Here is a 15,805-nt window from a genome sequence, read left to right on the forward strand (position 1 = left end):
CTGGTGGTTTGTGCGTGTGTCCGTTGGTTTAGTTGGCTCATATTGAGGTGATTTGCAATTCTGTCTGTTGTGCAGTTTAGAGAAGGGGCTGTCGTCGGCGGCATTGCCTGCAGCTGCAGCTCTGCTGCTGGCTGCCAGCCTGCATCGTGCCTGGCAAGGCCGGGGGTGCGACAACCAGGGCTTCAGTGCAGCCCTGAATATGTTGCGACCAGAAAGGGGCACACAGTACCGACAGGTGAGAGGAAACTACTTTCTCATATCCATGTCATTTGTACCACCTCCCATCCCATTTTTGTTTACACAAAAAAAAAAAAATCTTTATATACAGTAATTTACGGTTGGTATGTTACAAGATGAAAGGAGCACCAGGAGGATGCAGAGGAACTACTCTCAGAATATAGTGACAGTTTGAGCCAATATGAAAAAAACTTCATTTTATAAAAGTTAAAGTGCAGCTTTAATGGCAGTCAGTAATGGTGGGTAAACTGTATTCCATAAAAATAGTTGGTTTGTTCCTTATTACATTATATCTGATCATAAATACAAATAAACATGATAGGTGGTAACCTGCATGCTAATTAATATTAATGAGCTATTTTTCTAAGCCTGTATCAACCTTAAGGCCTCATTAGTGCTCCTGCGCTCTAAAAGTGCACATTTCAGATGTTGATCATTTTGTGTCATCATCCACTTGCTCTGTAAACAACCACAGGTTGCTTTTGGCATTTTTTCCACCTTTTATATATGTTACCTGCTGCTGTCTCATTTCTTTGTCCAGGTGCTAGTTTTTCTGCTTTTCCTGTGTGTAAATGACCATCTGTCATCACTCCTGTATCCTCAGGTAATTAATAACTTTAACCTGCACTGTCCCAAACTATATCCACAAGCTCATTATGTTCAGGTGGTTAGATGTATGCAGTTAGAGAGACAGGTCTGTCTTAGGCCGAGCTCTGCTTCGTAAACCTTAGTAAGCAACATTCACACTCACATACAAGGAACTGAACCACACTTGTTTAGAAATACAACAAAGTCCAGGAAGGAACAGAAGTTATTGGTTGTGGAAATGCTAAACGTTTATTATTAAAGTAATGGATAATCGATGTAGGAAGCATACTTTACTGCTTCTCTCTGAACAGACGTGTCAGGCAAATGGCTACATTGTTAAAGGGATAGTTTCATATCTATTCAATATAAAGCTATAGACAGGAGACAGTCAGTTTAGCTAACATGTACATTTGTGAACATTAGGAGTGATATCAATCTACTCATCTAACACTAAGTAAGAAAGCAAATAAGCTTGCTTCCCAAAATGTTGAACTAACTTTAAGATAATGCAAAGCTTTTATACATTAAGTAACTCTTTTGCTTCTCCTACACTACAGCATTTGGTAGTCTCTGTGTAATGTTGTGTCTGCAATTATTTCTGTAGGAGAGGAGCCATCAGAACACCACAGATTTATGCACAGACCTTCTGCTCGTGTTAGTGGACTCTGCTGACTGGCTGCTCATCTTTGAATCAAACAGTACGGTGTATACAGTACATCTTGTAAAACCACAGCTCAGTTCCCTCCACGTGTTCAGCTGCTAGTGTACATCAGCTTTGTCATTATTTGACAGATTAAATCTAATGTTAGCACTGACATTAAATGATTTTGTCTCACCTATATTTATTCATTGTCAAATTAGCGGCCTGAATGTTTTTTTCCCCAACTCTAGAACAAGGTGTTTACCAGTCGATCACCATGGTGACATCAGATGAGTTTACTCGACTGATGCCTTGGGCCTTCTACAGGTTAGTTTTTTAACATCATATTTCCACTTTTAGAGTCACTGTAGACACTACCTATAGTTAACTCTCACAAGAACTTTAATCAGCCAATTCATGACCAAAACTAACTGGACAATACAGTGGTGCAAACTCATCAGGGGTGAAAGGGGTGACCAAGATAGGGAGGGGGTAGCTAGTAGGGCTGCACAATGAATCGGTTTTGTTTTCATCTATAATTGTCATCGCAATATCAACTTGCACAACAACACAATAAACACAAAGCAAAATGTGTCTCATTTGAAAGAGAGCTTCAGTAGAAAACTACAATTTAAAATGTCTTGTTATTGGTGCCTTGTGTGTTCAGTTCAATGTTCAATTTAGTATGTGCAATTTAGACCTACTTTAGATAATTCTCTCCCTATATATGTACAGGACCTACAAAAAAACGTTTTGTGTGTGTGTCGTTTGTGTGTTTAGCCTGCTGCTCCAGCAGAGTGCTGAGCTGCTACAGAGAGCTGTGTGTTGTCCAGGCTTCCTCCAGACTGCTGTCCTCTGCTACATCAGTCTACTGCAGCTTTTCCTGGAAGGACACACACTTACACCAGCCAATCAGGTGACTGAGCCTCAGATCATGGTTTATATCAGGGTGATGACAACATAATTTAAACGTGTGTATATATGCTTACGTAAAGCACTTTGAATTGTCTTTGTGTATGAACTGTGCTATATAGAGTAAATAAATTGCCTTGCCTTAAACCTGTGGCATTGCTCTGAAGTCAAACCTATGAATTGTACTGTCAGATGGAGCCTTTCCAGATTCTGAGCTACGCCAAACAGTTTCTTCTGAGAGCGATCTCACGGACGCCTCCAACTGCTCTGTCCTCCAGCCAACTCAGACAGGTAGCCGACACACGCAAACTGCACATACAGTACACACTGTATTCAATTTTATTTATAGTATCAAATCATAACAAGAGTTATCTTGAGACACTTTACAGATGGAGTAGGCTGAGCAAAAATAGTTTTCATACAGACTTTTGTGACTGTACATATTTAGTGTATCATAAGTGAAAACAAACTATTTCTTCTACTGTAAATGTGTAATTTACAGTAGAATATACATTATATATTCTAGTGTATTATCATAATTTGTTTAACAAGTGCAAATATTTTTTTTTTTTTACCTCAACCTCAAACCAGATAAAGACTTGCGCCCCCCCTGTGGTCTTTGTCGCCCCCCTGAGGGGTGCCCAGACCCCAGGTTGGGAACCACTGGTCTAGACCACACTCTATAATTTACAAAGACCCAACAATTCTAGTAATTCCCCCAAGAGCAAGTATTTAGTGCAACAGTGGCGAGGAAAAACTTCCTTTTAGGGAGAAACCTCGGCAGATCCAGGATCTTGGTGTCTGACGGTGCCGGTTGGGGATGTGATGAACAGTGGCAATAATAGTCACAATAAATATATATATGTATATGTATGCCTCTTGGTAACATCTACTATTGACAACATTCACTTATCTCTCTCACGCTCTTCTGTCTCCTTCCGGTCTATCTGCTGCTGGGTCTCCTGGTCCAGCTGGAGTCCCAGTGTGCAGACCTGGACCCAGAGGTTGCAGCGGCTCTCTCTGTGCACCTCGACCCTCACAGCCTCAGCCCAGAGATGGACTTCCTCTGAAAAGCCGCAGACTGACGTTCAGACAGAGAAACTGCCTAAAGTGAACCGTGAAACCCACGACTACAAAAATCTTCTCTATTCCCTCGAGCTTCGGAGGGGTCTCGTTCACATTAATGGTAACTGACGATTAGCAGGTACTTTGTTTTAATGTAATCCAACTTTACATCTAACAGAAACATGTTCCTCTCTGTCATATTTATTAAACACTGTATAGATCTTACCAGTTTTACCAACATTTTATTTGTCTTTTTATACATAATGCACACAGGACTTTATTATACACGTTCATCTGAAGCCCTTTTTACAATACAGATTTACACTCTTAAAAGTACTTAGCATTGTAATAACTTAATAAAAAACAGTGACCTAATACAATTGAACTGAATGTTCTTGGAAATCATTCTGCACAACTATTTGCACTGTGAGGCAGTAACACAGCACATACGAGTGCTTCACATATATGAAGGTAACAAGAATATTGCATTATAGGACTTAGAATTGAATCCATGTAGGTTACGCAGTTGTTAATATGTGGCTGCTACTGCGTACTTCAGCTATCAAATAAAACTGTATTGTTACTTTATTTGGCTACGCTGTAAACCGATATGCCAACTGCTAGTATACCAGTGATTATTTTTATGAAGTCCTTGTCTGTGTGGGAACAAAACGCCCCACATGTGACCCAGAAACTTGGATCCTAAGATTCCTAATGCCTTCACTGCCGAGATTTGTCAGTGATACCATTGTGAAGGAGCATTCCTTCTGCTGCTTCCCCGAAAACAAGCTGAAACCTAAACTTTTGGTATAATTGTCCTGACAATGAAAAGAAAAATTAAGTTTGGAATGGAAAGTGATACTTGAAAACTGTAAAGAGCTAGTTTAGAGATAGTAATTATGAGCAGGTTGGTCAAAATCTACTAAAATGAAACTTGAGACAATAGTTTGACTTTGTTGTTATGACACAAAAGCTGAGCTAAATATATTGGTAGAGAACTGAGATCAACATCTGTATTGCCATACAGCAGGTTCCTATCCCAGTCCATGACCTAAATTTGAAAAAAATGTAAACTAGTGTACAGGTTGTCAGAAACTGGGAAACTCCCAGTTTAAGCACCCGTGCAGCAGACGTGGACCTGGACTCCCTGTCCTCATGTATCCTGGTCTTGCTGAACCCCCTCCCGGTCAGAGTGATGGCGTGCAGGTCAGATTACTCCGGTGGCTGCTGCCTTTCTGAACCTCGGCCTGAATCAGCGGGTGGACCATGGACATGTGGACGTTCAGGTTGTGGGCCTTCTCGAACCGCTTCCTGCACATCAGGCACGCAAACTCCAGGTCAGCCTCCGCCTTGTGTTTGGTCATGTGGTATTTGAGTGACGCTCGCTGGCGACACTGGAAGCCACACACCTCACATCTGAAGGAAAAAAAAACGTTAAAATGTATAGCCTCTCTCTCCTGTCTTTACTTCAGACTTTTAATTCAAAATATTATGTATTTTTGGGTTCCAACTAGAACATGTTTACATGCTTTGATGTTCTAAAAACATTTTTCTCATACTGTGTCTGACTATATCTGTACTGTCTAAAACGCTCCCCCACACACACACACACACACACTCTGATTGGTTAGCGTTTTCACGTCTTCACAACTTGGCTCTCAGAGTCTCTACACCGTCATTGCATCTGGGGAATAACTGTAGCAGCAGCGCTTTCTACCTATATATAGTATAGTTGTGACATCACAAATGAATGGAAGTCCTGACAGCTCATTTAATAGGCACCGTTTCTGATTACAGGATGTGTGCATTGATCCTTTCAAAGTATTATTAGCACCTCCACCTGCTTTATTAAATAAAAGACATGGAAATCTCACTTTCTACAATATGGGACCTTTTTAAAGCGGTAAATCCCATCAACAGTACTTACTGTAGTGGCTTGGCCCCTGAATGTCTCATCTGGTGAACTGAAAGGTGTTTCCTCTGTTTGAAGGTTTGGCCACACTGGTCACAAATGTAGTTCCTCTCCTCTGGAAACACACAGATGGCAATCTTAAGTACAAGCCAAAATACACATTAACACCTAAAACAAATGTCTTTAGAATTTAACAGTCTGTTTAACATGGCACAAATATTCAGATTTAAGACAAAGTGTAGGCTTCTTATGATTCAAATCATTCAACCATAACAGCAAAACAAATGGAGCAGGTATTAGCTTTTCATGAAAAAGTTGGTATAGTTTGTATGTAACCTATTACTGAAACAACCAAATGTTTATCTTATCTTATTATTCTTCCTATTGTTAACATTGTGGCTAGGTAAACACTGACAATTTAGACACTCAAGTTTTTTTTGCATGGAAAGCCAGATCTGCCCCCCAGCAGACTGCTGTTTGCTGCTGCTCCAACAAACATAAAGTACACCCCCCCTGCCTCTCTCATGTGCCTCCCCTGAGTTAAGTGAGCCGATTGATCAACATCTCTATAATAGCAGTTATCAAGCATCACCAACAATATGCTTAGTGAAGCCGAGTAACCCAAAAAGAGCCAGACTAAGCTGCCTTATGATACAGGCCCAGCACGTCTACGCGGCCTAAAAACAAATCCAAATCTTTTTGTTGAGCTCACCTGTGTGGATAAGCTTGACGTGCCGCTGCAGGTAGCGGTCGATCATGAACACCTTGTTGCAGCCAGGATGAGGGCAGGGTCGCGCTCTCACCTCCTCATGATGCTCCTTGATGTGCTTCTAAAAAAAGAACAACGCCCCATAAGAAACCCAGACATCTGTACACAGAATCTTATTGTAGGTGATTTTAATATCCATGTGGACGTTGACAGCAATAGCCTTACTACTGCTTTCAACTCATTACTGGATTCAATCGGTTTCAGTCAGAGTGTGCACAAGGCGACGCACTGTTTTAACCACACCGTGCTGGCATATGGTATTGAAATTGAGGATTTAATAATATTTCCGCAGAATTTGGTATTATCAGATCATTTTTTAATTACTTTTGAATTCTTGCTACCTGACCATACTAAACTAGATAATAGCTTCTACACCAGATGCTTATCTGACAGTGCTATAGCTAAATTTAAGGAAGATATTCCAACAGCATTACACTCTATGTCGTGCCTTAACATAACAGAGGACCTTTATGTTAACCTCAGTCCCTCTCAAATTGATACATTTGTAGACGGTGCTACGACCTGCCTACGGACGACTTTAGACTCTGCCGCTCCTCTCAAAAAGAAGACGATAAAGCAAAGGAAACTAGCACCTTGGTATAACTCCCAAACTCGCAAATTAAAACAAATCTCGCGAAACCTCGAAAGTAAGTGGCGTTCCACCAAAGTGGAAGAATCCCGTTTGGATTGGCAAGAAAGTCTCAAAACCTATAGGAAGGCCCTAAGAAAGGCCAGATCAGACTATTACTCATCACTAATAGAAGAAAATAAGAACAACCCAAGGTTTCTTTTCAGCACTGTAGCCAGGCTAACAGATAGTCACAGCTCTACTGAGCCATCTATTCCTCTAGCTCTGAGTAGTGATGACTTCATGAGCTTCTTTAATGATAAAATTATAACAATTAGAGATAAAATTCATCACCTTTTGCCCTTAACTTCTAACAGTTCATCTTTAAATCCAGGACCGCTAGAACGAACGACTAGTCCCGACATATACTTAAGACTGTTTTTATCCTATAGACCTTCAACAATTAATGTTAAAGATATCCTCAGCTAAGCCATCTACCTGTCTCTTAGACCACATCCCAACGAGGCTACTCAAAGAAGCATTACCCATGGTTAACACCTCGCTACTAGGTATGATCAATATGTCTCTATTAACAGGTTATGTACCGCAGTCATTTAAAGTAGCAGTGATAAAACCTCTTCTGAAAAAAACCAACCCTAGATCCTGAGGTCTTAGCAAACTATAGACCTATATCTAACCTTCCCTTTCTATCCAAGATCCTTGAGAAGGTAGTTGCTAATCAGTTATATGATTTTCTACATAGCAACAGTTTATTTGATGACTTTCAATCAGGATTTAGAAAGAATCATAGCACAGAGACGGCACTGGTGAAAATTACTAACAACCTTCTAACAGCTGCAGACAAAGGACTTGTCTCCATTCTTGTTTTACTAGATCTTAGTGCTGCATTTGACACTATTGACCATTCAATCCTGTTACAGAGACTGGAACACTTAGTTGGCATTAAAGGAATCGCACTAAGCTGGTTTAAGTCCTATTTCTCTGAGCGATCCCAATTTGTTAACATTAACGATAAACCCTCCAAGCACGCTAAAGTTAGCCATGGCGTTCCTCAAGGCTCAGTGCTTGGACCAATTCTATTTTCCTTATATATGCTTCATCTAGGTAATATTATTAGGAAACACTCAATTAACTACGCAGACGATACCCAATTATATCTGTCAATTAAGCCAGATGAAAGTGGTCAGTTAGCAAGACTTCAAACGTGTATTGAGGATATAAAATCCTGGATGACCCACAATTTCCTGATGTTAAACTCAGACAAAACTGAAGTTATTGTGATGGGACCAACGCACCGCCGAACTTCATTATCTAAGGATATAGCTACTCTGGACGGTATTGCCCTGGCCTCCAGCACTGCTGTCAGAAATTTGGGAGTTATTTTTGATCAGGATATATCCTTCAACGCCCACTTAACAACAAACCTCAAGAATAGCCTTTTTCCATCTTCGTAACATTGCCAAAATTAGGAATATCCTGTCTCAAAACGATGCTGAAAAACTAGTCCATGCATTTGTTACTTCTAGACTAGATTACTGCAATTCCTTATTATCAGGTTGCCCAAATAAGTCCCTTAAGACTCTCCAGCTGATCCAGAATGCTGCAGCACGTGTTCTGACGAGAACTAAGAGAAGAGATCATATTTCTCCTGTATTAGCTTCCGGCATTGGCTTCCTGTAAAATCTAGGATCGAATTTAAAATCCTCCTCCTGACTTACAAAGCTCTAAATGGTCAAGCACCATCATACCTAGAAGAGCTCTTAGTACCTTATTGTCCCACTAGAGCACTGCGCTCCCGGAATGCGGGGCTACTTGTGGTTCCTAGAGTCTCTGGAAGTAGACTGGGGGCCAGGGCCTTCAGCTATCAGGCTCCGCTTCTGTGGAACCAGCTTCCAGTCTGGGTTCGAGGGGCAGACACCGTCACCACATTTAAGAGTAAACTGAAAACCCTCCTCTTTGATAAAGCTTATAGTTAGGGAGTGAGGAGTTGCAGCGTCCACCTAACCCGGCCCACCTGCTTCTCTTCGTAGTCATCAGTTTTATATACTGTATAATTAATAATATAGCGCGAGTAGATGGAGGCAGGCCAGTACAGCCCGATCCGGTTGGGGAGAGTTCTAGCCGACCAGGCACCTCTCTCTAACCTGCCTCTCTTAGTTATGCTATTATAATTCTAGACTGCAGGGGAGGCTGTTTCCTTCCTATGACACACTGAGCTGCTCTCTCATCTCTACTTGTTACTTTTGTATGCATCCTGTCCCAGAATTGCTTGTTACTAACCCAACTCTGGGGAGTTTACTCCCGAGTCCTAATGTTTCTTCTTCGAGAGCTATGCTCTGCGATTCTCTAATGCCCGTCGGCATCCTGCTGCATCCGCCGCATCCGCGCATCCGCCCATGCTCTGCAGGCGCCACGTTACATCCCGCAACGCCCTGCTGTGATGTTCCTATGCACAGAGTAGTCAGGATCTGGTATAGGGGACTGCAGTACTCAGTATGACACGATGTGCCCTGCTATGACATGAACTTCCACGATAACCTTCGAAGTCACTGTGACCTTTAATGTGACTATTATCGCCACTGTTCATCACACCCCCAACCGGCCCGTCAGACACCGCCTACCAAGAGTCTGGGTCTGCCGAGGTTTCTTCCTAAAAGGGAGTTTTTCCTCGCCACTGTCGCGATAGCCACTGCTAATGCTTGCTCTTGAGGGAATTACTGTAATTGGAAATTATAGAGTGTGGTCTAGACCTACTCTATCTGTAAAGTGTCTCGAGATAACTTTTGTTATGATTTTATACTATAAATAAAATTGAATTGAATTGAATATGGAGTAGTATGGAGAACAACAACTGTCTTGTCTGGGGGTGGATGAAAAATGACTGAAACAAAATTGTTATTGTTCTCTTATGTCACATCATAGAAAAATAAAGTGACATTATCTTGCTATAGGCTGGACACCTAATACTAACTACTGAAGCGTTCTTAAAAATACACCATTATTGATCCAGTTACAAAATATATATTACTTAAAGCTATAGTGCGTAGTTTCTGTCTCCCCCAGAGCAAATTCTAGTAATGTAAGTAATGATATCAACACTGTCGGCGCGTCCACATGATACAAGCCTTCTGTGATCGCGTACCACCCCCTCGGGCACTGATAGTCTTAATTAGCTTTGTAGAAACTCATTTGGCAATGGTTTGAATGTAACGGACGTTCATTAATATCAAAAAGTTACGCACTAAAGCTTTAAATAAAAGTGAAATGATGGCAGTTTGGGAATTCTGACCTTCAAACCATCAGGAGCTCTGTAGACAGCTGTACAGCCCTGATACAGACACTTGTAGATGTTGGGCAGCTCCTCTCTGAAAATAAAAGACAATAATAGTTTGTTAATGCACATCTATGCTAAAGCACATTATAATAGTTAACTAATCTTAACTGAAACAAAACATGTACTAAATACATTTTAACAAACTATATGAGCTACTGCCGCCTGGCATAATATATTAAAATATACAGTATGGTTAAAAACGACCAAGTTCTAAGAAGTGTATCGTAAAAACGTGGTTTAAAACAGTTATAAAAAGTCAATTTATGACAGCTTCTGGCAGACAACCGCAACCCTGATGCATGGGCAAAGGGTGACCCTAACCCTATGATAGTTTTCTCTGGGTTTGAACAATGTTGGGAACATTTGGGATAACGTAAGTACACAACTCAACATAATATATAACGTAAGTCTAGTCGTTTTTTGACCTTTTAATGCGGAAATTCTTTATATTCATATTATATCTTTAATGCCTGTGTGTGCATGTGTGTGTTATGGGCCTGTGTGTGTAATGTAACGACGACAGTAAAAATTTAATCTCCCCATTAAAGGATTAATAAATTTCTTCTATATATAAGATGCTTTAAATATTACATGTAACGTATGCTGAATGGATGTTGTGTATTAAAGGAAATGTAGTACTCAAGATAACTAACTTAAAATATGCCTCTGTACCCCTTAGGTTTGAACTTGTTTTTCCAGCCGGGTTTGGGTCCAGGTTTTTTTTTGATTTTGGGCTCCTCCAGGGCCTTCGGGTTTCTTCTTCTCTTGTTGGGGACGGCCACCCTGCAAGCTCTGCCAAGGGGGAGAGAAATGTACATTAAACACAGTACCCAGGGTTTCTGTCAGAACTCATTTTCAGTCCTTTGCTAAAGAATATCTGTACCCACCTCTTGTCTGAGTACGGCTCGAACAGCTCATCGTCTGATAACCCTCCTTTTTTACTCTCCTCAAAGTCATCCTCCGAGATGACCCTACAGACAGACAGACAGACAGACAGACAGACAGACAGACAGACACACACACAGAGTTACAGTTCTTGTAGATGGTATGGCCTTTTATCAATCTTAATCTGATCACTTTAAAAGCAGAGAAGTAGAGACGTTCCAATGCCATTTCTTTTCTTCCCGATACGGATTCCGATACCTGATATTGGGTATTGCCTGATACTGAGTAGTACCGAACAGCTGTTTACTACTAACCCTGTATGGATGTGATATGGTTGCTACCACTGTTGTATGGCCTGGCTGAGGCTAAACCCTTTTTGTGAAACATATGAAGGAAATACATACAGAGAATTAATGCCATATAACTTTATTCTATTATCTAATTTGAAAGTCAGTCATAACGGAAAAAGAACATAAACTACTTTAAAAGTAGAGACTAGAGATCTTAAAAAGACAAATACATCTGATTGACCAAGAGCTGTGACACTGTTCAAACAAAAAAAGTTGGCAAACTTTTCAAAGTAAAGGCGAGTAATTCGGGGGCTAAATGATGTGGTATCGGATCCATGCATAGACTTGTGTACTTGCCGATACCAGCGTTTTTCAAGCAGCATCGGAGGCATTTCTAATACTGGTATCGGAACAACTCTACCTGAGAAGCACCCAAAAACTTGGTGGTTGTAAGACAAGAGGAAAGACAGATACAGATGACAAACCTGTCAGACAGATCACTGTCAGCAGCCCTGTCCTCCAGCTGGGCCGGGGCAGGAGACAATGCCACCTCATGACCTGTAAAATCTACCGCAGGGGACACCACAACCACGTGAGTCAAGGATTCATACAGACACTACACAAGCCAGACCAACATTCAGAGGATGTGAGGGTAAAAAACAAAATTAATGTCATTTGACACTGACTGATTTTGTGTTTGAACATGTAAACTGTGATATTTGGTTATTATTGCATCTTCCTATTCTTAGGATGCTATGAATATGTCTGCTGATGGCTTACAAATGAGAAGATCACTTTTGGAGAATTGACATTTGAGTACTAGTGGTTTCAGTGGCCAACACAAACACTTATCTACAGATGATGCTGCGTCACACCTTCTCTGGATATCATAAGCTATAAACAGTCTCACCTTCAGTGTTGCTGGTCCAGTCAGCCAGCGCTGAGCTCGGAGTCTGCACTGGAACTGCAGATGGACTGTGTGGAGCCAGAGAACCTATACTTCCTGCTGGGGTCCTTCCATTCCCGCTGGGCTGCTCTTCTTCATCATCTTCCTCCTCTGACATCATTCCATCACCATTGCCACTCCCTAAAGCTCCACTGCTGAAGTTCACCAGGTACCCTGGGTTGGTAGCGGTTGTGCACTGAGAATCCATGACGTATCTGTGACCATTGACGCAACCCCAAACGGCCTTCACGGAGCCCCAGCACTGGCCCTCCAGCACATCCTTCAGGTTGGGACAGGAGCGGCAGGCCTCTCCATGGTGGTGAGCCCAGGACACCAGGCTGTGGAGGCACTTAGGGTCCGAGGTAAAGGACTGGAATGCTGAAAGAAAACCGCAGAATGTCTAAATGTCCTAATCATTTTTCAGCATATTGTAATTTAAGTGGTCTGAGAGAAAACAGTCTGAATCTACTTTTTGGATCCGTTTTCAGGATGTAGAACATCTAGCCTGTGACAGGAGACTTTGGCCAATCACAGGTCATTTCAGAGAGAGAGAGAGAGAGAGAGAGAGAGAGAGAGAGAGAGAGAGAGAGAGAGAGAGAGAGAGAGCCTATTAGCTGCTCTGCAAATGCGCACGTTCCTTCAGTGATAGTTCTGTTTACCTTAGCCAAAGGCTCAACTATTCGATAATATAGCCTTTATTGCCATCCATCTATATACAGTACATAGAGGAACAAAACTCTATAAAAATGTAGTCAAGTGGATATTTGCTATGAAAACAGTTGGGAGATCTGGTCTGCCTAGCATGAACATTGGCACTTTTGTCACCTTACTGTTACCTCTCACACAGCCTGTGGCGTCTCCTTGTTTGGATGGCAGCATTAGTCTGCTACGAGCACCAGAGGCTGAAGCTGCAGCACTGCCTACTGCTGCCATCTGAACCAGGACATGCTGGCGGCGGTGTGAGAGTAAACGTAACCGCAGCAGTCAAGCTAGTAGTTTAGCTTTCTGCTCACTGTAGCTCACGGCTGCGGCTTATTCAAGTTCATGTTTATGTACCTAATTAGAGGCTGAAATCACAGTATGTCATCTCTAAGGGTTAGACCCCTCACTGGCCACACAGACAGACCCTTCTCTTTATTTCTGTTAAAAAAAAGAAACGCTTTTATTTACGTGTTGAGCCATGGTTTACTGAGGCATCTGGACATTTCTTCCTGAAATAGAAAAAAAACAGTTGCTTATATTTGTAGATTTTCTGCCTGAACAATTGAGAATCCTACAATAAGTAAAAATGTTTAAAGTTTTGGACTCACCAGCTTTTTAGGTTCTCTTTCCCAACTGGTGGGAGGTTGACTCTCTGCAGAAACCTGATCAGGATGCTATGGCACTTGTAGAACTTGGAGTGGCATTTCTTGCAGATAAACTCTGATAATCGGGGGTCACGGTCCAATTGGACCCCAACCAGTCGCTGGAAGTCTGTGTGGAATAAAAGGGGTGACTGGGCCGCTGAGTCGGACTCATTGTCAACGATATCAATGGAGTCCTGAGGCCACTTGTTGAAGGCGTGCCGCAGGCTTCGTGGAGAAAACTTCCCATGGCAGAGCCGACAGACAGCAGTTGACAGTCTACCTGCTGGGAGGAATAACCGATCAGTGGACGCTATTTCTGATGGGTCTCCAAAGGAAGTTGAGTCAAGTAGGGGACCTTGAGTTCAAGTAGGTTATCTTAACTTGAATGAAAAGGACATCATAGCAAACTCCATTAAAAAAAACTGTCAGTGGTTCCCAAACTTTTTCTGCAGGGCCTTCCTTTTGTAGATAAAAAAATATTTTCAAGCCACCCCCCAAGGGACGAGAGAGAGGGAGACAGAGATAGAAAGAGACAGAGAAGTGCGCCACAAGCAGCTGTTTCACCGAGACGTGATAGTCAAGAAAACATAATGTGATTCGACTGTTGAATATACATCAACTTAGCACATAGATCAAACCGTGGTCAGTACTACATATTTTCTTGTCTTTGTTTTGGTAGTTGTGGCGTTGATGTATCTTCATCGTCTGCTTCACGTTTACCTGGCAGTCTGTTCACAAAAGTGTCCCAGCTTTGTTGGCAGTGCAGCAGAAAGCATGCATTATTTGTTTATATTTAGCGTTGCCGCGCCCGCCGTTACAACTCCTGGCAGTCACATCAGCATGCATCTGATCCACTAGCAGCACGTTGTTAAAAATAATCCACTTTCCACAGTTTACTACCAACAACAGAATAATTAATTATTGTATTATAATAATTTTGGTAACAGCAGAATGTTACAAGGGAACAGACAGGGAAATATATATTGAAAATGTTTGCTGAGAAGCAAAGCAACTCTTCTCTGCTGCCTTTTTATTGAATGGGGTTTTCTGGTACTGAGACACTCACCTGAAGATCTAGACTTGCTCTCTGGATGTTTCTGTGTGTCGTCAGCTGCTGTCACACTACAGTCTAAGTCAGCAGTCTTGTCTTTTGCAGTGGTGTTCTGGTAGAAAGTGTCTGTGGTTACAGGGACAGTCTTCCGAGGTCTCCTTCCAGGTGGACTCTTCTCCTCACTGACACTCCCAGTTGTCTGTGTCCTGCTGCTCTGTGTCTGTGATGTCTCGAATGACCTAGGACGTCTGCTTTTCTTCTTCATAGTTTTCCTGTATACCCTTACACTTGTAGCAGCTGATCCCGATGATGGAGCCCTGCTGTAAAGATGTACAACGTAAGCCAAGTTCTTATGACTTTATCTTAGTCTTATCTATGTTTGTATGATAAACAATGTATTATTTCTCTCTTAAAATGACTGTCCATGTTTCATTAGTTATATAGTCTAAAAATAAATTCTCATTTTTCTTAGAGTAAGCTACTCTTCCCCAAACCTTCTGTGCACCAACTTTTTCCATTTTAAACATGTATACACTGCCAATAAGTTAACATGTTATGTTGCAATTAGCAGTAGCATTTATTTATATAAAACACCATTTGGTCTGATTCCATTTTCGGTATACGTGTCCCAAATGATGAGTCTTATTTGAGACAGGTTGCCCTAACCCTAACACCTGTTCAACAGGTGGTTTAGCAGGCTCATAATTAAGGACATTGTATGGGGAATTTAGGATAATAAACAGCACGTATACCCCAGCTATCAGCAACATCCAGTACAGTTTCATGAATATCATATAAAGTTACAAAGAAAAACAATAGTAAGTAGTTAGAGTTAACGTTGCATTCAAAAACTTTGTAGGCTGACTAGTAGGTTAATAAGAGCCTAGAGAAATATATTATTTTACATGGACGTCATTATATTTAACCCCATTTCCATTTATGTTCGAGACAGAAACGTAACTTTGACATTACGACACATTTCTGTTCACTGTTGTTAATTTCAACAAGCTAACGTTAGCTAGCTAGCTGGTTAGCCTGAGCAGCCAGAATGAGCATGCTACGTTACTGCTAGATACTTTCAAAATGTTGTGTCGTTATGAGTTATGCAGTCCTGTGGCATAGCCTACCGTCAGAGTCTATAAATCCTAGTACTAGTTATGTTGTTAATAACATAAAAGATGCTTTTCATGAGCTCTGTGGTGTCAACGCTGCTCCCAGTTGTAAACATTGGAACCCGGAAG

At 41.5% G+C, this 15,805-nt stretch overlaps 2 protein-coding genes across 4 annotated transcripts in view; one reads left to right on the top strand and one right to left on the bottom strand.

Annotated features, from left to right (window-relative positions):
- Positions 1 to 3,667, top strand: part of LOC120564366 (Fanconi anemia group A protein) — a 27,768-nt gene extending 24,101 nt beyond the window's left edge. Inside the window, exons 36-42 of the mRNA XM_039809256.1 lie at positions 76 to 235; positions 779 to 841; positions 1,430 to 1,523; positions 1,717 to 1,792; positions 2,246 to 2,381; positions 2,570 to 2,668; positions 3,349 to 3,667. Of these exons, the coding sequence (XP_039665190.1) occupies positions 76 to 235; positions 779 to 841; positions 1,430 to 1,523; positions 1,717 to 1,792; positions 2,246 to 2,381; positions 2,570 to 2,668; positions 3,349 to 3,447 (727 nt within the window). The 3' untranslated portion in view covers positions 3,448 to 3,667. The remainder of the gene's footprint in view (positions 1 to 75; positions 236 to 778; positions 842 to 1,429; positions 1,524 to 1,716; positions 1,793 to 2,245; positions 2,382 to 2,569; positions 2,669 to 3,348) is intronic.
- znf276 (zinc finger protein 276) lies at positions 3,661 to 15,805 on the bottom strand. 3 transcript variants are annotated; one of them, XM_039809259.1, is made up of 12 exons: positions 15,692 to 15,805; positions 14,580 to 14,884; positions 13,478 to 13,793; positions 13,338 to 13,378; positions 12,132 to 12,545; positions 11,707 to 11,788; positions 10,934 to 11,017; positions 10,719 to 10,838; positions 10,002 to 10,077; positions 6,067 to 6,184; positions 5,370 to 5,469; positions 3,661 to 4,858 (listed from the first exon to the last, which is right to left on the bottom strand). In XM_039809259.1, the coding sequence occupies exons 2-12, from the start codon at positions 14,827 to 14,829 to the stop codon at positions 4,630 to 4,632; spliced, it is 1,830 nt and encodes a 609-aa protein (XP_039665193.1). In that variant the 5' UTR covers positions 14,830 to 14,884; positions 15,692 to 15,805; the 3' UTR covers positions 3,661 to 4,629. The 3 variants fall into 3 exon arrangements, with proteins under 3 accessions (XP_039665193.1, XP_039665191.1, XP_039665192.1); XM_039809257.1 differs by having other exon boundaries at positions 13,478 to 13,796; XM_039809258.1 differs by having other exon boundaries at positions 13,478 to 13,796; positions 14,580 to 14,881; positions 15,692 to 15,804.

The sequence above is a fragment of the Perca fluviatilis genome, chromosome 8 (genome assembly GCF_010015445.1).
Source record: "Perca fluviatilis chromosome 8, GENO_Pfluv_1.0, whole genome shotgun sequence".
NCBI classification, from domain to species: Eukaryota; Metazoa; Chordata; class Actinopteri; order Perciformes; family Percidae; genus Perca; species Perca fluviatilis.

Coding starts and splice junctions, on each gene's coding strand:
- znf276 (XM_039809257.1), bottom strand. CDS start 14,829: ATGAAGAAGAAAAGCAGACGTCCTAGGTCATTCGAGACATCACAGACA. Junction 12,546..13,337: donor AGTAAACCATGGCTCAACAC/GTAAATAAAAGC, acceptor GTTTTCTTTCAG/CATTCCAGTCCTTTACCTCG. Junction 10,078..10,718: donor AACAAGTTCAAACCTAAGGG/GTACAGAGGCAT, acceptor TTTTATTTTCAG/AGAGGAGCTGCCCAACATCT.